At 33.5% G+C, this 25,687-nt stretch overlaps 2 protein-coding genes across 9 annotated transcripts; both read right to left on the reverse strand.

Annotated features, from left to right (window-relative positions):
• Positions 1 to 366: 366 nt before the first annotated feature.
• LOC120774485 lies at positions 367 to 14,502 on the reverse strand. 8 transcript variants are annotated; one of them, XM_040104152.1, is made up of 14 exons: positions 14,287 to 14,501; positions 11,075 to 11,368; positions 8,556 to 8,739; positions 8,169 to 8,351; positions 6,901 to 8,049; positions 6,336 to 6,720; positions 6,000 to 6,224; positions 3,329 to 3,803; positions 2,449 to 2,695; positions 2,137 to 2,385; positions 1,869 to 2,077; positions 1,378 to 1,793; positions 1,239 to 1,318; positions 367 to 1,134 (listed from the first exon to the last, which is right to left on the reverse strand). In XM_040104152.1, exons 1-12 carry the CDS (start codon positions 14,436 to 14,438, stop codon positions 1,478 to 1,480), a joined length of 4,068 nt encoding a protein of 1,355 aa, XP_039960086.1. In that variant the 5' UTR covers positions 14,439 to 14,501; the 3' UTR covers positions 367 to 1,134; positions 1,239 to 1,318; positions 1,378 to 1,477. The 8 variants fall into 8 exon arrangements, with proteins under 8 accessions (XP_039960086.1, XP_039960085.1, XP_039960088.1 ...); XM_040104151.1 differs by having other exon boundaries at positions 1,382 to 1,793; positions 14,287 to 14,500; XM_040104154.1 differs by having other exon boundaries at positions 368 to 1,134; positions 1,239 to 1,793; positions 1,869 to 2,065; positions 14,287 to 14,502.
• A 5,935-nt stretch (positions 14,503 to 20,437) lies between these two features.
• On the reverse strand, positions 20,438 to 21,291 carry LOC120775812. The gene is made up of 4 exons (XM_040106164.1): positions 21,103 to 21,291; positions 20,749 to 21,042; positions 20,606 to 20,683; positions 20,438 to 20,540 (listed from the first exon to the last, which is right to left on the reverse strand). Exons 2-4 carry the CDS (start codon positions 20,971 to 20,973, stop codon positions 20,454 to 20,456), a joined length of 390 nt encoding a protein of 129 aa, XP_039962098.1. The 5' UTR covers positions 20,974 to 21,042; positions 21,103 to 21,291; the 3' UTR covers positions 20,438 to 20,453.
• Between the last annotated feature and the right edge of the window lie 4,396 nt (positions 21,292 to 25,687).

Genomic DNA, 25,687 nt, shown 5'->3' on the forward strand with positions numbered 1-25,687 from the left:
GTCGAGAGAGGACTTTGCTTCTCAATTGCCTACTCAGTCCGAAGTAGCACCTGTTGGCAAGAGTTATCCTGCGTTGGATTTCTAGGCTGACATTGTTGGTGGTGTTTACGCTGGTTCCAAGATAGACGAAATTATCTACGACTTCAAAGTTATGACTGTCAACAGTGACGTGAGTGCCAAGTCGCGAATGCGACGACTGTTTGTTTGATGACAGGAGATACTTCGTCTTGCCCTCGTTCACTGCCAGACCCATTTTCTGTGCTTCCTTGTCCAGCCTGGAGAAAGCAGAACTAACGGCGCGGGTGTTGAGGCCGATGATATCAATATCATCGGCATACGCCAACAGCTGTACACTCTTATAGTGTACATACATACTTATGTATTTATTACCGTTTGACACATAGCCTCATACTTCAGCCTTCAAGTATGCTAATATATTCCCAGCTATTTACAATTTCAGAAAATATAACCAACAATAATAATTCTTCTAGGTTTCCTCTTTTCCTTCTCCGCTGTATACGTCAGCCTTGGTCGCAAGCGCATTCGCATCTCTTCCTTTGAGAAATTATTGTTGAATACAAAATTCACAGATATTCATAATTTAATATTAGTACAATTTACTCAAATGTATTTTTATTGTAAATTATAGTTAGCCATAAGTAAATTAAGAATATGTAAATGTGCGTAAACTTGCCTGGGTTTAAGTTGAATATTATACACAAAAAGTATGTATGTACAATATTACAAAAATATGTATGTTAATTTATATTTTTCCAGCAGCTTTATATAGGGCTATATTATAGATTAATATAATTAAATTATATAATGACAGTAAATACACCGATATTGATGTTGTTGTTTAACAGTATTTATCTTTCTTTATATAAGTATATATTAAATTTGTTGACAACGGCGTTTGTTGCCCATCCTATGTATGTTAAAATGACTAATTTATCGAAAATCTTAATTTGATATTAAATTAAATTAATTGAAAACGCATTTTTCCAAGCCAAAATGTGTTTTTGATTGGTAGGATTGTTCTTCCTCAACTGTACGAGACACACATATGCATATATTTTATTCAGTTCTGCCAAAAAGTCGTACAATTGTGTCCTTAAAAGATTCGTATGCTACCTGTCTCCGATTCGGCATGTTATGTTAAAAATTTGACATGTAAAAGCAACAACAAAGTATTTGATATATTTGAATTTATATGAGAGAGTATTTGGATATCTCACATAGTGGTACAACTGCTATCTTCAAGGCTACCAAGTTTTGTTTTACACATTTGGCGATTCGAAGTCAACTATTCCATATACTATTTTGTTAAGGAGTAAAGAATTGTTCAGTTGATGCAAATGTATAATATATACTTACGTACACATATAAACTGTAAACAGCAAAGATGAAATTCTCAAGTAGTTAGTTCAAACTCACAATTATGTAAATCTGAATTAGGGTTAAGAAATTTTCGTTCTTAAATTAAACTTAGTCTGCTATTGGTTTTTCGTAACTGGGCTCGCCATGGTATTATGTTATCTGCTTCATCTCCTTTGTTATATTGATTACTATTGATATCATCATCTGATACTGGAATATTTATGATCGCAGCTTGTTCATTTTGTTCTTTGTTTTCCTTGTTACTACTGTCAAAAGTGCCGGAAGCAATTGGAAGGGTATCAACGCTCGGAGAAACCAAATTAATGTTATCAATTGAAATTGCTCGATTCTTAAGTTGCCAAGTTTCAGCTATACGATTATTTTCCTCCACCTTGGGTGTATAAATTGATGCTCTAGAAAAATGCAAATATATATTTATGTGCGACTGTTTAGTAGTGGCTTGAAAACGAAATTTATTATGCATGTACTTTAGTTTATTTTCGGTTTCCTCTCGCCTGGCTAGTAGATCTCGTTTCCATTGAGGTATTTGTGAGAGGCGCCTATTCTCTGCTTCCTTAGCCATTCGTTCTTCGAATTCTTTCTTAGCTCGTTCGGCTGCCTTTTTCGCCATCATCTGACGTTTCCAATCCGGAATGATGTTACCAGCCTGATCTTTTTCTGGAATCTGCATATAAAGCTTTGGTTGCAAATTAAATACCTGTCAAGTTAATACACAATATGGTTTTATGTCCTTACTTGATCCATATAATTGTTTGTCGAAAATTGCTTAGAAATTTCGGAATAATGTTCAATATCGAACTGACCGGCCAACTGTTTCTCTACTTTCATTTTCTTAATTCCCGTAATGTCTTTTGATATCTTCAACTCGGCAATTAAATCCGTTTTAAGGTAAGAATCAGCTGACGTGGTAAGGCACTGCATACTTAGACTGCGTGCTGGCATTTGATACGGCTTGGGCATTTTTTGGGTATCAGTACGACGAAGCTGTGAAATTCCACATAAATCCATGTAAAATTACACAATACTTATGTATTAAATAAGGTTTACCTGAACGCTGTTAAGATCTTGAATGGAGATGGCGGAGAGGGGTTGATGCTGCTTACGTGTGGCAGTGTCCTGATTAACCACAGATACATGATTAATGTTTCCTGTTTTTATATTGTTTTGCTTTTCATTTTGATGCATTAATGGATGAGTTGGAAGTGGTGGCGGAGGTGGAGGCTTTGGAGGCTCGCAGTTAACTCCGTGCTGATTAGCCACTTGAATATGCATGTAATCTTCAGTATCTGTGGATCTAAATGAGAATACATGTACAAATGTATTATACATACCTACTTAGGCTGGTAAAAAGATTTTTTAATATTTGATTTTGTTCAAACAATAAACTTGGAAAACTTAACTAACCGATGCCTACTTGGATGCGTTCGTAATATCATCGTTTTTACTACTGAACTGAAGAACTAATAACTTCATTTGAACATGAAAATAACTTTTTAGGAAAATTCGCATAAATTATAAATACACACGCCAATGCATAAATAAATGCTTTGGTGAAATGGACCATTCAATCTAGCAGACGCTACGTTCTCTCATGCGGCACGCGATTAGCAAGGCGAAGTGGATATTTTTGCAAATTGAATGCACTAATTCATTTACGGTATTCGTTGAAAATTTGCAGTGAGTAAGAGCATTCATTTTTAAAGCAATGTTTGTAGGTTACTACTCTGTCTATTTGTACATACATACGTACATATCTAAGTAGCACCCCATGTATATTTTTCCAAATAAATAAGTATGTACATTTATGTATATTGTCCATATATCAGGTTGAAATTCGGTTAATAATATATAAATGCCAATTAAATGTAAAGTAAATATCATCAATGTATGTATATATGTAGATATATAATCAAATAAGCACACTCACCTTGCTGAAGAAGGGCATGATCGTTTATCACTTATACTTTTTAGATATTCAGAAGGCTTTATAAGATGTGTTACGCCATCTTGTGATTTGTTTGGAAAACTGGGTGGCACGAAGGGAAGTACTAACTGTTTATTAACTAAGTTTGGACCACCGGGACGTGTGCCACTTACTATATTGCCATTTGAATTGCTGTACCCATACTGTGTTTGTTGTAGTTCGTAGTGATCTTCGGCGGAAGATCCAAACATTTGAGATTGCTGATAGCTTTGGGGTAATAGATGTTGCTGGGTATCTGCTCGATTTGAATGGTAATTTTGCACTTGAATTCTCTCATCTTTCTGATCATTGCAAACGTGATAACTGTCACAAGTAAAATTTTCTCTGCTAGGTGTAAGACAGCTAATAGTTGCAAGTGACGCAGAGTTTTGTATATTCCCATTACAACTGCTATTAAGAAGTTTAGCTTTCTTGTTTGCTGTAAAATAATAATAAGAATTAACAGTGGATATGTATGTATGTACATATATGTACATATGTATGCATGCGTATGTATAATTTGTGTATATACGAAGTTTGATGTATTCATCTTTTTTACAATAAATGTAACTGAATAGTTTATGAAACTGTTTTAATGTATTTAAACAAATTTGTTTGAAAAACAAAGTTTTCTGCCATTGCTATGTACTCGAAAAATATGTCCAGAAAACTCAAACCAAAATCATCTGGATTCACTATAAAATGAAATTAATGGAGATAGTTGGCAAAAAATCAAACGATGTGTTGGACGACGTGTCACGTTTTGTCAGGGGTAAACTCCTAAACTAAATATTTTTCTTTATTGGCGTAGACACCGCTTACGCGGTTATATCCTAAACTAATTCACCGATTTTAATAAAACACTGTGTTCAGCTTGATCCAGCTTGAAGACTTATATATTACAATATATAAGCATATCTCACATTAAAAGTCAAAACTATTAAAAAAAATATATATATACTATATACATATGTACATATATGTATACAACATATGTACATATGTAGTACAAGTATAGTATATACGTATTTCTAGGATGTCCAAATATAAGAATGTGTTCAAAATTCAAAAAATAAATTATAATTTTTTTTCTTTGACAGATATTTGTATTAATCATTTTCAAAATTAATCCTCAAGGACAATCCCTTGGATTGTTATACCGGCCCATGTATCTAAGTATGATTGAAGATTATATTTAGTTGCGATTTTCGTGTCATTTTGTTATAGTCTTCCACAAATATGGTACAAGACACAACCTTTTGGATGTCGTTATTGTTATGTATGTATAACGCATACAATTCACACATCACATTATACTTACAACGAATATTAAATATGTCAAAATGGGAAAAACGCAACGTGAAATAATTTCGTCGAGAGAATTTCTTTTGACCTAACATATGTTCGCTGTTAGTTTAATGCTTTAAGAAGTATTAACGTAAAGTTTTACAAATAATAGTATGAAGTTATGACGTGCTTGTGGAATTGACCGTGCGATGGTCAAGTATTTTGTGTAGCGGTTCAGAGGATGGCATCAACGCAACTAAAGCATATCCGACTGGTTGTTACTAAAGTGGGCACACATAGTGGCTATGATCATTATTAATGTCGTTTGAGTATTAACCAACACATTGACATAAAAATGCAATATCTACATCTCTATGAATATATGAACGTACGTTCATTCACATTGAAATCAAGAGATACCCAAGTAACTGAATCTAATGGGAAGGATAAATAAGCTTTCACTTAAATCTGTTAAATTCGTAAAATTATTTACACTTTTTCTGTTTACTAATACCATTTTGAGAGTGGGACTATCCAAGTAGTTAAGAAAATAATCGTACCTTGGGTAGGGAAATATTATTCTACTAACTGCCATCTACAAATATTCTGTGCAACATGTCGCGTTGTAGCATAGCATAGATGTTTTGTTTGTTGGGATATGTTGTTATAATACTAGCCTGTCCATTACCAAGCCGCGCAACTCCACATTCACTTTCATTGGTATCTTTTCACTTGTCTTGGTTATATACTGGTATATAGCACTTACATGGTTAAAGATGTGCATCTCTACATGTTTGAAGTTAATAATGTATATGTGCAAATGGTTAATGTGCAAATTTGGAGTGAAAAATAAGGAAAGTTACTGAACCAGCCGATCCGGTGTACAACTTTTAATCGTGAAGTTTTCAAAATTCCCATTTAATTTGCAATTTAGTATTGGAATACAAATACAAATGTGCATATATGTATGTATAAGTATGACCTTTGTTGCGGTCAATTTTCAAATTTGGGATTTTACAGGATATTTATAAATGTATACACATTCATATGTATTTATGGTATGTAAGTAGTAGGTATACTCACTTAAGATTTTTATATATACACATAACACTAACTTATTTAACTAAGAACATACATTTTATGTTAGTAAAGTTTTGTTTAGTTAGCTTTGAATTTCATAAATAAAACGAGCTTCTTCTCTTCTTTACAGTAAATATATTGATCAAAATATCTAGAGATGAGTTGATTGTCAATATTTGACTTGAAATGAAAACTACGATTACCTGAGCTTATTTGCTACCAAAGATATATGTACATATGTATATTGATGAGCATATTTGCATCTCACCTGATATTGTAGACATTGTTCGGTTGTGTTTGCTTCTGATCAACTCAGATGGGCGCAAACTTGGTTCCTCAATTACCTCAAGTCCTGAATCGGAATCTATATTATCCAAATTACTATTTGAGTTACTAATATAAAAGTTCATGGGATCTGATGTAACTAATTGCATTCTTTTGTGTAAAAGTGAGTTCATCGGTGGCGGCAGTGGAGGAGGCGGAGGCCCACTTACTGAAATGATACGAAAATTTATGTTTTCGCGTAACTATGTACTTCAGTTAGTATGTATGTATGAACATATATGTATATGAATGTACATATATTTGCATTTGTGGAACATACCGATGTCTATGTTTTGTATAGGCGGAGCAGATGAAACTCGTTTTAACTGGCGGTCGCATGTGTTGCCATCATTGCATGTTGGGTGGAATATATTGCTGTTGCTCCCAGTGCTACTGCAATCAAGATTATTTCGAATAACGGAGTTTTTCTGTGATTGCTTGGTACGCTCAGCAATATCTTCTATTGGACACACACTTTCATATGTGTCGCTTTTAACACCACAATTGACATTGCTACTAGCGTTGAGCAGGTTCTTTAGATTGACATTTTTAACGGTAAAACTTTCCTTTTGTGATAACTCGTATTTGGGTTTGCTATGTATTCCTATAGTCGATTGTGATTTATTTCGATTCAGCCGCTCACTTTGATGCTTGCTGTTCATAGTCTAAAATTCAAATACATTTTTTTTAAATAAGTTTAAGAAACTCAACTAATTTGATATGACATGGATTAACGTAAAACCTCTCCAAAATAAACAGTGAAATTAGGACGTTAATTCGATAGGCAGTGACTATAAACCAACCAACCAAGAATTACAAAAGTTTTCCAATATATGATTACTTACATGATTGCTGTATTGTAGTATGAAATCTGAGCTACGAGTTGAGGAAGTGCTAGCTGAGCGTGAATGAGACCCACTATCACGGGAACGTGATCGTCCAGAACCGTATTTACTTTTGTTTTTTCGCGCCTCCTCACGAACCAAATATATATCCTCGTAATCATGGTCATGTGAACTTTCTAGTCTCAGCTTGTCATTGTTTAAATAATTCGTTTTAGGTTGTTTAGCTACTTGATTTTGTTTATCAATTTTAATATTATTGTTGTTAATTTTATTATAGTTGATTCCAGAAGTTAAATTGGTATTAATTTTTTTATTATCATTGGTAATGATTTTTGTGCTGGTGCTGGCGCTGAGATCTTGATCGTAGCTGCTACTTTCGTTGTTACATTTAGTGTGAAGATTAAAACTTTGACTTCGAAAGTTGTTAGTTTTAGATAATTTCATACTCGATTGAATAGAAACGGATATAGATTCTTCTGATCCGCTTCCTGTACCACTTGAACTGGAGTGAACATCTGCTTGTACAACAACTGCATTGTTTATTGTTTTTGATTTATGTATTTTGTTATGACTATTAGTTTTGTGGCGATTCATTTTCGGTTTTAAATTTCCAGCACTGTTGCAATCGGAATCGAACAGCTCCCGAACTCGATTATAAATTAGTTCATGAGGGTCGTGGAGAAAAAATGATTCTCCAGAAACACTGCCAGTCGGGGAAGGAGGAGTAAAGAAACTGTTACGCATTGGATTGACATACAAGCCATCATTAGGCACCATTTGGCCATTGTATAATTTCTCAGAAGATGACCGCGATTGTTGAGAATGTGAATAAATGGCCTCAATACGTTTATGGGCCATAGAGATCGGTGGTGGATGCAAATAAAAGGGCTCAATATCTGAACTTAAAGACGAAGATGTCTTCGATTTAATGGTGTTACTGCAACTAGTCTGCTTACTACTATTCGAGTTAAAGCTTCCGTTTGAGCTGTTGTTGATACAGTTACCTCCATCACTTCTATTGAAACTGCAATTTTGCATCTCTTGAAATTCCTTATTAGATAATGAACAAGTTTTCTGTCGTTGTTGAGTATGCCTGTCCCGACAACCATAGTCTATTGTACTACCGTGTTGTACTAACACATTAAGACACTTGAATTGTCGAATAGACATACAGAGAAAATAAAGATAAATAAAGAAACATGTTTAATTGAAAAGTGATGATATTAAGAGACCTTAATTAAATTTCGACATATAGAACAAGATCTCACCTCTACTTGTTGATTTTCTGCTGCATCGTTAATGGGCGACTTGCCGTACTTATCCAAAGACAGTTTTGCCCCATGTTTAAGCAACCATCGTACCACGGAAAGGTGTCCTCTTGACGCGGCAAAATGTAGTGGTGTAGCACCATCTCCATCTCGTAGATTTGGATCAACACCCTGATCTTGCACCTTTGTACGTGTATATGCAAAGTTAAGTAAAGTTTTAGTATTACGGCCACAAAATATAAAAATAAAAAAAAAACAATATTATTTCCATACACATATACATATGTATATGTATGTAAAATAGTGTATTTTTAATTATATAGTAGAAAAACATATACATATCACACACGGCTACCCCGATCAAAAAATTATAATGAATACGTTTACCATCCATCTGAGGCAATCCAAACATCCCATTTGTGAAGCAGCATGTATCGGTGCCATACCGTCGCGTGCGCGTACATAGAGAGAACCACCAGCTTCAAGCACTAAAAATTTTAGCACCTCTAAGTGCCCTTCTTGCGCTGCCAAGTAGACCGGTGTGACATCATTGTCCATTTGTGTATTCGCGCTATAAAGGGTAAAGTGAAAAAATAATGCTCATATATTTAATTTTAAATTTATTATAGTTCGCATTTGAATGTAAAAAGACAACCCTTTTTCTAGAAGGGTTTTTAACACAAAACTAAAACATTTTGCTTTTCAACATACATATGTATATGGTAACCGAATTACAAAAAAAAAACCCAAAAGACAATCACATAGGGGAAAAGGAAAGCGATGTATATATATATGTATATATATGTTGAAAATAATATACATTCGCACTTCTTTATTAACTTAATGGTTAATTGTATCACTTTCAAATAATCGATAGACATATGTATATGGTTATATAAACCAAAATAAGCAAAGTGCCCCGAAGCAATACCTGTCTGTACATCAGTCTATCTGTCAATCCTTGAGAAAAACCGTGGATTATCTAGAATTTGGCATTTAGCTGACATTTTTATTGCAAATTATTAACATAACATCACTGCCATCTCTCAAAGTAGTGCTAATTAAACATAAAATAAGGCGCTATATCTTTGTTAGCACCGAATTACAAAAAAAAAACCAAAAAACAATCACACAGGGGAAAAAGAAAGCGATGTACAAGATCTTAAATTATGTTAATAGTTCACCAAATTCTGTTATTTTATTTTCTGTAAGTCTCCTAAAATATTATATATAATAATATGTTGTATGGAAAGTCTAATAATGGATTTGGCCAAAAATTTAAATAAGGTAGTGGCAGCACTATCTTTTGGCATACAATTCTTATAAAAGATTTCATCGATTCAATTGAATTAAAGATAACTTAAGAAAAAGCAAAGGTACGGTTTCGAAAGATTGGTATTGTATTCCATTAGTACCCACTTACCCATTAAAAATAATCCCATTTGCAGTTCAACTGTTTTATATGTTTATGGTTATAACAGCTTTAATTGAACCTATAAGTATAATGCGACAGAAGTAGTATTTCAAGAGACCAAAGTATTCAAGTAATTGGAAACTGTGTTGCCCGTAAAGTTGGTTCGATCAGCTGTTTTATATGGTTATGGTTATAACACCTTTTATTGAACCTATAAGTATAATGCGACAGAAGTAGTATCTCAAGAGACCGAAGTGTTCAAGAGTTAAATAGTCGGCATGAGCAATACAACGGTCATAACACTTCTATTCAGTGTTCAACGCTTTTAATCCAATACACATCATATATTAAAACAGTAGACAAAAAAATGGCCAAATTTGGCGACTTGCTCGAATGAGGAGGTTATATCCGTCAGGGAGGTCTGCTTCCTCTATTTACAGCAAACATATATGTCAGAGGGGGTAAAGACTAAATAAACTGCCATTTTCCTTGGAATATTTTTAAGAAACTCGTATTACGATTGTTTGTTTTGCTTTTTTTATACAGGCACTTTTAACGGATATTTTTTTATATTTTAAAAGAACCAGAAATGCATGAAGTACACGGAAATGGACTGATGGGAAACCAGGCTTATGAGGTGAGGGAGAATATGTAGTACTTTTCAATTATTTATAAATAGTTTTAGATCTTAAAACATAAATAATAAAATATGAACGGACAATGCGGCACAAATGAAAATAAATTGAAAAGAAATTTTTATTAGTACACAAATACTTTAAAAAATTTCCATTTTTGTATTTTTGGACAAAGTTATGTATACTTAAATGATAGTGTTCACAATAAACAAATTTCCTGATTTAGTGATGTTTATATATCTGTCTGATTTTCTTAAAAAATTCTCAAACTACTATGTATGTACTTGCAAAATGACTCTACAAGTTTTTATACTTTCTCCATTATTATTAAATGGGCCTTAACGTAATTAAGCAGAGCGATCAGAATAAAATCACAACTGTTGCAGAATGAGAGACTGAGGCTAGCCGAGCTAGTTGTCTTTTGTATGAGGCTTAAATCAGTGCATAAACTTATTTTGGTTTCGTTTCAAATACAATAAATGCAAATATCTCTACTATGCAACCTGTGGGTAGTGTTTAGATACCAAGAATGGGACCAATCGAATAAAATTTTTCAAACACTTATAACTATATTTCTATAATATTATTTTTTTTTCTGCTCTCATTTATGTATATTCAAATGACGTAATGTTAGAGAATGCTTTTAAAATGACAATGATATCCTTCTTTCCTTTTGTTACTAAACGAAGGTACATATCCCAATAACGAAGGCAAAAAATTACTTTTTCATTATACAAAAGACTTAAGATAGCAACTTTTTATGGATCGAATGGTGAATATCAATATGCATAGTACTCGGAATCATGGAATTATTCGTTTTAGCAACAGATTTTAAGTACTGACGTTGAAATGCTTACCTTACAACGCTGCGTCGATTATTGTGTTCTTTGCGTACAACAGCTACATCTTCACTGGAGAGATTGATCTCTTTTCGCACAGTTGGGTCCACCATTTCAGCTAAATCTGAGATATCATCGTTAGATATGTGCTGAGGTAAGCTATCTGCCATACCACTAACACCGTTCATCTCAGCAACAATAGAAGAAATGTCGTTATTCGATTTACTTTTTACTTTGCTACGACGGTAGGAAGTGAAACTAGTGGTCATCCTACCGAAAAAGCCTTTTCTACCACTGATTGTAGAGAAATAACTGTGTTGTCATAATATAGCAAACGAATCGTTAAGAGAGAGACATTCGATTAAAATGTGCATTCTTTTTAGTTATAAGGCTTTTGAATCCTTCAATTCAAGGTATATTATAAATACAAATGACTGAGAAGGTATTAATTCAAGTATAAAAACTGCGTTGAACCAAAATAATTAATAATGAAGATATTAATTCTCAATAATTCAATTTACTATATCAGTTAATAATCCTATGTAATTAGACTAAGAGAGTATCTACCGTTTTCACTTTCCATTGATTTTCTTTGGCAACTTTCACAATAACACACAATTATGATACATACATACATAAATATATATGTAAGGGAAAAATCGATGAACATTGAACTTTCGCACAACTTAATATTTAAACAAACATAGTACAAGTGTAAATATTTTTGTTAACATTTCGTAGACACAGTTTGTGGGCATTAATTTTTAAGTACAGTAATTAAAATTATTCAATTCTCGTAGTTAATAATACAAGCATAAAGTTTTTGCAAATGAAAATTTTACTAACTATATCACTGCATAGCAGTTAACGTAGTTAAATTATAGAAGGCGCAACATTACTGCTCGGATTTTCCGCAGTGAATGGTTAAAAAGCACCAGCGCATCAGGTGAAACGGCTCGGCCCGGTTTCACAAGCAGGTGATTAATTTCTTCGGCTGGCTCAGTCTTAAAATGCAAGTTCGCTTATAGATGCTTCTTACGTACATTTGGATAGACTTGTATTTACCGCTCTCATTTTCCTAAATCGTACTCTTTGCGTATTTTTTTGGTATGTTTTTACTACAGATTTCATTCTTGTAGCAACTTGATCGTACATTGGTACGAATGGTACATATGTTCCACGACAGATGAGAAGCAAAAACAAATAGCTTACGTTAATACTTTATATCTAGCTATATTAACATATGTACTTATATAAAATTTGACAGGAAAGTTGCAGTTTCGAAGCAGTTAACAATTTCCCATAATGGTGACAATATATTACCAAAAAGTTTAAAAGTACATACATATGTAAGTAAAGCGATATCAATTAATTCTCAATCATATTTTCACAAACGATTTATGATTAGTGTTACAAACGTATTTATGTGTATGCATACGTCAGTGCATTCATACATATGTATATTAAAAGTCTAACATTTATTTACATACTTATAGTAATATAATAATGTATATGGTATATGTATGTATGTGTCTTAGGTCAATTGAAATTGCAAAAGGTAGCATGTGATATAAGTTTTTGTACCTTTTCATTTTAATGTTTGTACACTTATTCGTGGAAGTAGTATTTACTATCTATTATATTTTCAGCATTAATATGCATTTAAAACATGTTTCGGTTCGATGATCTTTAAATAATAGTAATAGCAGGCTCCAACATTTTAATTGCCAAGAATCTGTTAATTTTAGAAGAAGGAGAGCATAGCAAAAAATAGAGAACGTCTGACAAATTCAACCGCTTCAACTTTACACACTATCAATAAAATAACTTTGAATTTACCAACCACATTTACGAACGTTATTTAAAAAGATACATATTAATATGCTTAAAAGTACGTGCATATACCGAATAGCCGAACAAAATATGTTTACAACGTGCAGCCTACAGTTGATAAAGCAAGCAATCAGTAGAAATAAAACCGTTTCTGTTACACGCGAAAACTGGCCATAAACCGTGACCACTGAGTCCAAACGAACTACCGCTTACTTCAAGACACTAAATACGAATACAGAAATGTAAGTCACTACTAAGCTAAGCACTCAAGAAACCCGTTGCTTGTCGGTGCACCAAAAGCAGCACAACGCCGGTCAGAGCGCTGTGCACCTTTCCGCAGCCTTGCAGCCGACTCGATGGCACTCAAATACAACACATTTGATACAGTCAAATGCAGTCACACGCCAAAGCCAGAGATACGAACAACTCATACATGAATACATCGCTCGAGTTGGGTAACAATCTCCGCTGCTTGTATTTTATCCAGCTTTCTTTATTCATATGTACATAGTACATGTGCTATTATAACTGAGTATGTAAAATGTAATAGAGAAATGAGAGAAATGCTCTGAGATAGTCTAATTTACCTACATTCCATCGGTAGTTGTTGTGGTCACATTTGAATTCAGCAGTTCTACTAGTTACTAATCAATGAGTATCAACTAAAGTCAAAAGTTAATTTCATCTATTATATGTATGTATATCAATATGATGACACTTTTACCAAAAGTAATGGAATGATAGTAGATCACCACCATGATCTGAATCAATTCATTCCTAGTTCATCGTTACACAAATCGTGGGGAAAGATCCATAATCCATAATCCAAAACGAATTTACGAAGAGTTGAAAAAATCATTAGCGCCATTCGATGCTCAAATTTAAGTCTGACCATAAACAACAATATACATACTTATATACGTATACATCTCTTTCTCAATATTAAATAATATTATCCCATATTTGCATATCTGTTATCCCAAATTACTCATTATCTCATATTACATAGAGTAAGTTTATTTAATGGTCCTTTTTTTCTTCAAACTGATTTAATATTTTGAAATAACTATTTATCTCTATTTCAATCGCCATTTTTATACTATGCTTATTGAAATACATATACATAAATCTACATATTTTGTTAATCTGTTTTGTCACTAACCCCCTTTGTGCGATAAATTATAAATAATTTCATGCTGAACTAATAACTTTCACCATAATTGATAATGTATTTAGTTATAATTGTGTCGATACTTTGAATGTGTATGTGTATGTCAGATTCACATATATATGTATATGTATAAATGCATATGTTGATATACTATGTGTAATTTATATACATATATACACATGTATATTTATAAAAGATGTGCAAAAGAAAATTCCAAGGAACTTACCATATATCTGTTGATGCTCCAACAAGCAATTGTACACAGTCTAAACAGCCGCGTGCTGCGGCATAGTGCAATGCCAATGCGCCTGCATTAGGTCTTTCTACTGATGAAACGCTACCCGTTGAGTCACATGTGTTTAATTTATGCGAATGCATAATGTTGTCTTGCTGAACAGAAAAGCTGGCGATGTTACCTATGATGCCGCTTATAGTTTGTTTTTAATAATTCTAGAAATATTTGTACAAAGTATTTATTATATGTAGTTATCTTAACTGATTGATTAGGCTTTGTTCTGTTGTACGTTTACACAGTTTATGAAATTTAATGGGAACGTATCTTTATTATTATTTTTATATATTGTGAAAAGTTATTCATTATTTTAACCACTTTCGGTCAGGTTTAAAGAATAAAAACATTTACAGTCCAATGAATATAGATGCACTTTTTGAATATCAACCAAGACTCATTGATCAGCACATTTCTTTTGTAATTTTCTTTTTAATATAATATTTTAAGACTCTATGACCCAAATCCTTCTTTCTTTTAAATGCTTTTCGTTTCAACTTAAAGTTTTATCACGCAACTTTGACTTAGATATATGTAATATGTATATACTTATATTTTTATAGAGGGATAAAAAATACTCAATCTCGTATTTATAAATTGAAATTTTTTTATCAGTATCAATAAGTTTTTTTAGAATTAAATTTTGTATAGTACTTTTTTTACATTTAAAATAATACATAAACTTTGGCTACTATAAATTGACTTGCTCAGCTAAATCATGTGATTTGATTCTATTGGGCGACTATTTGTGCGGTGAAAATTATCTAATCGTTAAGATCTATAAAAATATCAGTTATTAAATAATGATATCCTTCCATCATATTGAAAGGTCTAAGTTCGAGTGCAATCGATCATTTTATAATCTTGCAACTTAAAAAAATCACACAGAATGCCACATACTAATAAAATGTTCCCTGAGATTCATTAAGAGACCTCATTCATACCATTTTCAATGAGATAACTTACATATGGCCGATATATGAGGTATAAAGTCTCCTGGAAGTTCGAAAATCGTTGTATTAAGTATGGGAGTTAATGAAAGTATTGATTCGAGTCAGCCCCTTCTTGGCACACAGATTATTGTCAGGAAAGATTTATCCTTGAATTTCAATTATATATCTCACACATTGACCGATATATGCGGTAAAAAGTCAACTATAGGTACTGGATTTCAACCATTTCGTACTTAAGGGCTTGAACAATTTTTCTTGGCATATTCTAATGCCATTCGCCCTTTGTCTTGTGCAAAGTTTTATCCCGTTAAATTAATTGCTTCATGATTTGTACACTGGAAAGGAAAAAATCAGACGGAATTAGAAATTGTGTTATATGGGAAGGAGGCGTGATGTGTGTGAGGAGAATGTCACGTACCAAATTTGGTCGAAATCGGTCGGGCAGATCCCGAGGTATGTGATTTCACCTAAAAGTGGTCGGTTACACGCCCATCGTCCAGTTTTTATTCCGGCTCCTATTAACCCTTTCTATACCAACCGGGGTGTAGAATTTTATGTCTCTGTCGTATTCAGTTATTGATTTATCGATTTTTTGTAGTTTTTAACAGTACCGTTATTTGGGGAGTGGACGGGGTTATCTTCCGATTTCTCTATTTACAGTGTCGGTGGAAGCTTAAAAAATTTATCATGAGCGAATTTGGTTTTTGTAGCTTAAGTGGCTAAAGAGATATTTACATTAAACCTATTAAAGTTCAGGGCCAAAATTCTAAGTTTTTAGCCCAAAGTTGCCTTTTATTATTGCGATCCCCTGTGCCAAATTACAGTTCTATATCATAATTTAGTTCTTAGTTATGACACTTTATAAGTTTTCGCTTAACAGCTATCTACGAACTCGATCTCCATTTTACCAAAGAGCACGTGTACCAAGTTACATTATGATATCTAAATTTTTACTCAAGTTACGGCTTGCCCAGACGGGTGATGGACAGACAGTCACCCGGATTTGAACTCATCTTTTCATCCTGATCATTTATATCTAAATATTACAAATATTATATACAAACAATCATTAGGCAAACAAAACTCTTATGCTCCATAACAATCCAGATTTAGTTGGTATCCCTAAAATAACGACAAGAATTAGATGCCTACGAAGTATCCACAAAGAAGTACTGAAACTACGGTTATGAAATACATTGTAATGCAAAAAAGTGTGCTTTGTTTGAAAAACTACAAAAGTAAAAGTAAAAGTGCTCTTTTTCATCTGAAGCAATCGCATACTGCTGGTATATATACATACATATATGTATATACATATGTAAATTCGCAGCCGATCGAAATGCAAGATTCAATAAATTATTTTATATAACAATTTCTCAAGCATTCATCGCCATTGTCAATGGCAAAAATGGAACTATTGAAAGCATGTGAAGAGTGAGTATTATTAAAGAAAATAATGTGGTATATGAAAAATGCAGAAACAAATCCTATTAGTGATTTGAAAGTTAGATGACACACAGCTGAGGCTAAGACAGTGGCGTAGCTACAACTTCGGGCGCCCGGGGCCAAGGATGTTCTGCCTCCCCCCTATATCTACCTACCTACAAGTTTCATGAGGTGGTTCGAACAAAAGTGAATTTTTACAAAATGTGTTCGATGTTAAGTATATAAAATTTAGGAACTAGAAGCCACGCAAATTCTGAAGTTCCAAAATTCTCACAATACGTTTTCTGAGGAAATTGATAGTAAATTTACAAGACATCTTATTAAAAGCCATAGAAAAAACCCATTTTCGCCCTATATCTTGTACACTTTTGACACAAATTGCAGGAATTTTTGCCCGAATTGGAGTTTTTAAATAAAATTTTTGAAAACTTGGAGAAATAAAAGTATTTGTTACATTCAAAGCATAGGGTAACTTTGAGAGTGACACGTCGCTGGACAAAGCTAGAAAAATGCATCTTTAAGTTCTATCACTATTTTTAAGAAAGATATAAGCCAAAAGATATAGGACAAATTCAAAGACTGAAGAGTATTCGAGTAAAAATTCATATTTTTCATTGTTATTCAGATGATTACATTGTGAGTGTACAACTCTTTATCTTTTATAATAAATTTTGCAAAAAAAGTTTGTTGAAGTATTTTTTTGAATATTAAAAAACAGCGAAGATCGTTTTGCCGAGCCCAAGACGTTGCGCCCGAGGCGACGGCTCCCTTCGCCGCCCCCCCTAGCTACGCCGCTGGGCTAAGAGAGGTTAGAGAAATACTCGTAATGTGTTGCATATAATTTTTTATTTAATCTAGCAAAAAAGCTTAAAATACTGAGATACAGTCTACCATCATAAAGATAATCGTTATCTTGGCCCATGTTTTTAAATACATAGAATTTTATTCCTGCCCTTACTCATCGTAGTAAACGATGGCATAGATGTTTACCAGAAATATTATATTTTGTTATCTGCACAAACTACCCCTATGTTTTCTGAAAAAGCGAATATTAAATTAATATATAAATAACAGAATTGCGATCATAATAGCAGTACCCTTTGCGGTATTGTTTATTCAAATTGTACAAAAATATTTTTCCAGACTATTTATGATACGAAACGTTCCTATCGAACTCCACCAGTTTTCCATTTGGGTTAAACAATTGTATTCATATGTAAGATTATAGTTGAACTAGGATCTCTACTTACTTGACTACAAAAATTGATAACTTGGACTTTCCAAATTCTGTAAATGTTGGAAATTTACTTAAAAAAACAATCCAAATACACTGACACATATTTAATTATCAAAAAGTTCATTCGATAGGTCGTGATTTTGTTTCTGTTATGTTGTTTGTTCTGAACGTTCTGAGTTCTAAAATTTTTTTTTACAGTGTATGTGAAATTATAAGGCACTTTATATTTAAAATTTCACTTTTACTTTAATTTGGCGGAAAAAAATTTAGTGCACACATGCATACGTAGATATATGGATGATATATTAAACATTCCATAAACTTGGTATAATTGGCTAAAAATATATATAGTACATATGTACATGCATACAATTTGTTTTATGCTCGCTAGTAATTTTTATATGTGCGCCATATACATATGTATGTAGTATATATGTATTTTGGCATATATGTAGCTATAAACAGTTTGCACTTTAACTTCGGTATATAAACATGAGCGACCAAGCGCATCATTTGCGTTTGATCACACATACCTATATATGCACATATAACTATGTATATGTAAGTATTGTAATAACTTGCTTTCAGAAAAACACTTTCACAAATTCAATAATCAGAATAGTTTACGGTTGAAAATGAATACGTATGTATATACACACATTGCTGGCCAAATGCATCATGGCATTTTAAAGTTTCAAAAAACTCCAAAAAAACGTTAATTGTCTTGTCTTGTCTAGCGATGCAATCACTGCACCGGTATAAAATAAACTGATACGAAAAAAATGCGTAGATGGTAGCGAACTGCGACACTTATAATCGAATTAACGCGAACCACACCTCTTACTTGAAAAATTACTCAGGTCATTAGACTCGAAAATAACAAATTTAATTATACAGAAAGTATTTTGAACAAAATTCGTAAATGAAAAGCTTCACAGATAATTATTGAAATTTAAAATCACCAAATAGAACCAAACAACAACAAACATAAAAACTTTATTTACATTTACTTTAAATCAATAAGTTTTCAGCATTTACCGACTTGCAAAATTAATGTATACGTTTAAGATGTGTTGTGTTGAAACGAAATCTTACATATAACGATTTAACATATCGGGATTGGGCTAAAACTTTCACAAAGCAACAGGTGGCGTGTGCACCTTCCAATAGCCGACTGACGATTAAGCATAGAGCTTTGTACCTCACTATTGTGAAGAAAGAGACATGAACGACGGTTACTTCTTATTTTAGCTGATGTTTATGTGGAAGACGGCACCTAAAGATGGGCAAGCACAACAAGCGAAGACTTCAGCTTTTACCAAAGACTCTCTTATTGTTTGTTAATATAAAACATACAGTGTTCGCGGTAACTTAGTGTGTGCTTGTGACTTTGTAAGTTGTAAGTTCAAATTCCGCCTCAGACAACACCTAAACAAATAGATAAATAGAAATGAAGAGGCACCCCACAAATAGAAAGAGAATCTCGGCCATAAATATAGCAAATAAAGCTAATGAAAGTATATATGTATGCCTGTCATAAACTTTCATATATATTATATACTTTATACAGATGCATCTGTTTTATTGCATACTAATATTTACGTATCTATATAAATACGATATACATAAGTATGCAGGTAGGGTTATTACAACATGTTGTTATGTTTTTGAATTGAATTATACATATGTGCATTTATAAATGCAATACTTTACTTCAAAATTATAGTTAACACCTGTACCCGGCGTTCTCAGTACTTTTTCTAGTTATAAATGATCTGCCAGTTCCGAAAGTTATTAAAAGCAAACAAATAAGGAAGAGTTAAGTTCGGCTGTAACCTACCATTTTTTACTTTCGTTTTTTGGCGGGGAAATATTTAGGAATTGATATCTTTGGATTTGGTATCCTATTCACTTATGTATTATATGCATAGGTAGAGACATACTTAGATTCATTACTATACTTTTCTTGGTGTGCGAAATATTTATTTAAAATTTATCTAATTTATTGATATGAAAATATGTATGTATGTATATGATATGCATACCCAGCCAGCATTTACTATCAATCTTTAATGGAAAATTACTCATTTTCAATAGAAAAATTTATAGAAAACAGTCAATTTCTATATCAATATTCATTGAAAATTGACTGTTGATTGAGTCATTTTCAGGGTCAATTCCCAGTCAATTTCCAGTAATTTTATTACAAATTTCGATTGTTTTTTCCAGTCATTTCTCAATGAATTTCTAGTCAATTTTCAGTCAATATTTAGTCAATTTACAGTCATTTTATTATAAATTTCGATTGTTTTTTCCAGTCAGTTTTCAGTCATCTTATTAATCAATATTCATTTTTTGGTTTATTTTTAAATTCAAATTTATTTATATTTTAAATTAATTCATTAACATGTTTTTCCTTACAGCTCAATACAATCATTTATTTTCAGCCAAAGGTAGACGTCGTTTTTTTACTCTTTCGTTTGCATAAACGAAATGTTTTTGTATTGTTGATCTAACGGCTTTTTCGTCCACTTGAAACATTTCATGGCAAATATCTAAAGAAAGAGGAAAGAAATGTAGTTATTGTTAAAAGAATTAATACAATATAAAATAATATTACTTTTATTATTGTTGTAACTAAACATTTTTCCGCGCTTGGCTTATCTGCCGTGCCCCTCCACGAAAAAGACAGTAGTTTCTATAAATAATTCTTTGTTATACATTTGTAACTGGTAAAAGCAACATAACAAGCATTATACATACAAATTTCTCCATCAACTCTGGCTTTTGTAAAAGCTGTGCTTCGAAATCGTCAAGATCCTTCTTATGGTAAAATGGTAGTTGGTCGAATTGTGGACTTTGACTTTCAGAGGGTTTTCCCCTGTTTTCCAATTTGACCGCAATAACTTCCTGTGTCAGCTTCAACAAATTTCTTTTGTTTTCTTCCTTTAGCTCCTTCACTTCTGTCTTTAAAGCCCGCACTTCCATCGTCAACTTAATTATATATGGTTATTAAATTTTTAAGAGACTGTTGGTCTGTGCTGTCTAGATTTTGATCTGAAAAACATAAAGTTAAATAAAAATGAAGAAAATTTAAAGTGTTTTATTTGGACATACATATTATTTGGCTGCTGTTAGGTTCATATCCATAATTATTTATAGAGCTCATGATGTCAATCAGTTAATTAGTGGTGTGAAATAAAATCCACTTCTAGAAGATTCATTCAAACATATAATCTTGGAAGTTATTTTTTCTTTTGTAAATTCAATTTCCCTATCGTACTGAATGCCAGCCACATAATACAAGTTAAATTTATGTGAACTTATAGGTGTGCAAAGGTAAGGTGTTAAATTTTTCTCGACAAGACCGGTGAAAAGTGGAACATTATTGGAATTAATGATTTTTATAATTTGGATAACTGTATTCACAACGAGGCAGAAATTATTTGGTTGCTCCAAAGAAAAGAAGTACCCATTTACCTTGTAACGTGGCTTTTACCACCTTACAATAATTTACGTCAACTTCGCTCCACAGTACATCATGTACCCTCACCATACCACCATACGTACTAAACTTCACCGCATTGACTACGCACACAACTTACCTCACTACGATGATGAAAGCTGCTAGAGCTTTCCACCATACGTACTAGGGCACCATACGCATACAACTTACCTCGCTACGGCGACGAAAGCTGCGCGATGCTGCTATAAAAGCAAGCACTTTACACCAAATGCGACCTCTTTTGCTCCAGCTCGCCGAACCGGACGGTCGCCCAGTATCGCGCAGGTAAATAGGAGTTGATAGCTGGAGGCCAACGAAGACGGTTGGCGACTAATAAAATCTCTCCTACACAGAGGAGCCCGTCGTATACATCACCGTGCCAGTCGCAACAAGCGTCAACGCCTGGCTCATCGATCCCGTTCATTTTCATCACCGTGCCAGTCGCAACAAGCGTCAACGCCTGGCTCATAAATTCCGTTTATTTTCATCATCGTGCCAGGTTCAAGCGTCACCGCCTGACTCATCGATCCCGTTCATTTTCATCACCGTGCCAGTCGCAACAAGCGGCATCGCCTGGCCCATCAATCTCGCTCGTTTTCATCACGCTGGTCTGGCTGTCCGCATAAGGAGTGGGGGTGTGGATATAACTTTACGAGGATAAAACTCGTCTCTTTTTTGCTAAGGGTTCGTGGGTCCCAAGGCTGACCCTGGAGCGGCTGAGCATACCTCAGCTATGGACGAAACCCTATTACAACCTGAACATTTGATATTTACCCGTTAACTACTTTACCAAATACGACACTTTGATTTTCATCGAGTCTTTTTAAGTGAAAACTACTTTCTACCTGCCTTTTGTAAATTTGAGAAGCAACTTGTTCCCCTTTCTTTACCTTCCGCTTCACTTTTTGGAGGTGATTCTCAAATTTGAAAGCGCTAATTCCATCTAAGGACCCATACCTTTTGGCATCATCATGTAAATGCAACAATGAATGAAAGTTGCATGTAATAAATGAGATATCATACATAGACGGAATGTCACTTACTAAAGATTTTAGTAAATTTTCTGCACATGGATTGTTTTGTTTTGATTCGTCTTTATGAAGTAAAATTCTTAAAGCTAAAGAAAATTTTAAAAAAGTGCTCATATCTTTCTGGTGATAATATATTTTTTAACAAATAAGGTCCGGTATACAATGCAAAAACTACGTGGTTTCCTATTAAATTCCTTTGGTATATTTTTTTTATTGAAAACTATCTCTGTTGAAAGTACTTCTGCTTTATACAAAGGCAATGAGTAATGTTCACCTCTTTTCTTAACCCATGCGTTCAAAAGCGTTCTCATAACCCCCAAGCAAGCTACATGCATATAATCCAAACAACATTGATGAATAATGTCTATATTTAAATTTTCCAATCTTGATTTGGACGACTGCTTATGATGTTCTGGTTGCAAGTGCATTCGGAACGATTCATTTGTTCTCGCAACTAAGTTGCAGACCATCAATGCCGAAATCAAGCATTATATTTGGAAGACGGAAATCATTTAATACTAAGAAGTCTGTCAACGCATTCTTTAGACCATAATGTACATAAATCCCATCTCCCACATTTCGCTTGACCACTTCAGCCGGTGTTTGTAAAACTGTCCTGGCATCTTTGGGAACTTTTATGTTGCATTTGTTTAGCACACACATTAAAGCATTAAATGCCACAAAACTTATTCCGAAGTCTGACGCCCATTTGCTAAGCTCTGAACGCAGATCATAGGTTACATCATTTTCATCACTTGTAACACTATCACTATCACTGTCCAAGAAATCCTCAAATCTACTTTCCCTCTCGCTTCGTTGACAATATAAATATTATTTACCATTGCAACACCTTGGTCTTGAAATTGAACTTCAACACTTGAATCACTATGCAACAACTTTGAATTTATAATTTTTTTAGCTTCCTTTCTAGCTTTTCTTTTTATTTGAGTGGCTGACATTATAAAATAATTAATTTTTATTACTTTAATTGGCAAATTCAAAAATAATGAATTATTAAGCTATTTTAATTAATTACTTTAAAATTATGTTATATTTTATTTATTTCACGCACTAGAGAGCTGTTGCTTTGGAGATGAACTATATGGGAGTGAGAAATGCATGCATTATTTTGTCACAAAAAGAAATATTTTGATGTTGTTAACTGTATACTCATAACGGGATCACGAAACAACACAATTCATATTTAATAAACTTGTTGAGCGTTTTTTGATACTTGTACATTTTGTTATTGTAAACGGCAAATTTATCAAAAAACAATCACCAAGAACAATCAATAATGATACGTAAATCACCATACAATCAACTCAATGCTATCTGGGTAAGTTCAGATCGGGTAGATAGCGGCTCGAAGAAGATGTGGACTTTTGGTATTATTCACAACATATTTCCACACAAATTTATTTTAAAAGTTACTTTACATTGATATATTCGATATAAAGTCTGCTATAACCAAGCCGAAAATGAAGTTACAAGTACTCGTACAATGGATCGCGGTAATGAGAAGTACCTCATGGGAAAATCTGTTAAAAGTATGAAAATAGGTGAAATCGGAAGCGGTTTTGTTAAACACTACTAAAAGTACCTTCTTTGTGCACAAAATAGATAAAATCAGGTGAAAACTTGTACTAGGCTCATTTAATTAATATCAGGATTTTCCAACATCAGGTTGACTTTACTCCTTATACTTGCAGTATAGTGATGATAGTAAGTGAAGCACCTTATTGAAACTAAGATAACATCGTTTTCTGTTAATTATATGTAGTATTCCCAAAAATAGATAAACTCGGAGCAATACTACCACCATCTCCCATATACTGAATATAAGGTCTTCAAACTTCCGGTCGGCTGTACATAGCGGTCAATATGTTAGTATCTTAGTTAAATTGACATAATGAATATATATTATACTACAGTGACCAAATAAAGACGCCCCGACGGAAGAGAAGGACGATGTGACCAAAGATATTTTCTATGAGCGCTTAGCTTGAGCCACCAACTAGATCGATCATGCTGTGATAGACGGAAGACACGTCTCGGCTCTATCATTGACTCGGACCGCTATCTTGTTGCAGCGAAGGTACGCACCCGTGTCTACGCAGCAAAAAACGCATGTCAACAAACAAAGTTCGACGTCGAGGAGCAGCATTCACAACAGACAGCCGAAAGATTTTCTGCTCGACTTGCAGTCTGCTCTCTGAGAATATTCTTCCGCAACTCGCTATAGGAAATTGTGGGACGGTAATTCAAGCTTCTTAACTACACCTGCAAACGAAGCCATTGGTTTTCGGAAAGGCAAAAGAGCAGCTTTTATGATGAGGAGTGCCGTGTCGCAGTGGAGAGAAAACAGACTGCCGACCTCGCATTGTTAAAATCGACTACAACACGTGCGGGATGGGATAGATAGATGGGAAGCGGGACGAATTTGTAGACAAAACAAGAGATAGGCCGATGAACGTGTACGAAGAGCTTGACAAGCTGGCCGACAGGGGTAATGTTCAAAAAGATGCGGCGACTAACAGAAAGTTTCATGATCTAGTGACTGATGCCTAGAGCATATTAAAATTATGAAGAGAAAACTTCTCCAGCCTGTTGAATGGCAGTGAAAACATAACTCGTTCCTTAATCGATGACGATGGAACAGACAATAGAACGTTTGAAAATAGCAATTACTCATGTGAAGAACAATATAGCGGCGCGGGCCGATGGATTGTCTGGCAGAAAGTTTCATTTCATATACATAAATGCTAAAATTGTTTCAGTTAAAGTTGTGTAAAATGTAAAATTGTGCATTCAATTTGGTGCTACTGTACTAGAGTTGTACTGTACTGCCCAAATATTCCGTTACGATTTGCTTTTTGTTTACCGTCTTCAATTATCGTAGTCAATGCTGATGTTGAGTGGACACATAAATGGCACAGATTACTTCGCAGAAGTAGTACTCGCGCAGATTTTAATGGAAGAACATCATTTTTGTGTTGTTAAAAAATAAATAATTAAAAGTATTTCAGTGAAAGAAATAATATAAAATGGAATCCGGAAAGCATACTACAATAGAAATTCGGAAGCCAAGACCACGTAAAACGAATGCGCATACAGACACTGCTATAGTAAGAATCGCCAAAAATTATCCATTTAAATTATCACG

The sequence above is a fragment of the Bactrocera tryoni genome, chromosome 4 (assembly GCF_016617805.1).
Source record: "Bactrocera tryoni isolate S06 chromosome 4, CSIRO_BtryS06_freeze2, whole genome shotgun sequence".
Classification (NCBI taxonomy): domain Eukaryota; kingdom Metazoa; phylum Arthropoda; class Insecta; order Diptera; family Tephritidae; genus Bactrocera; species Bactrocera tryoni.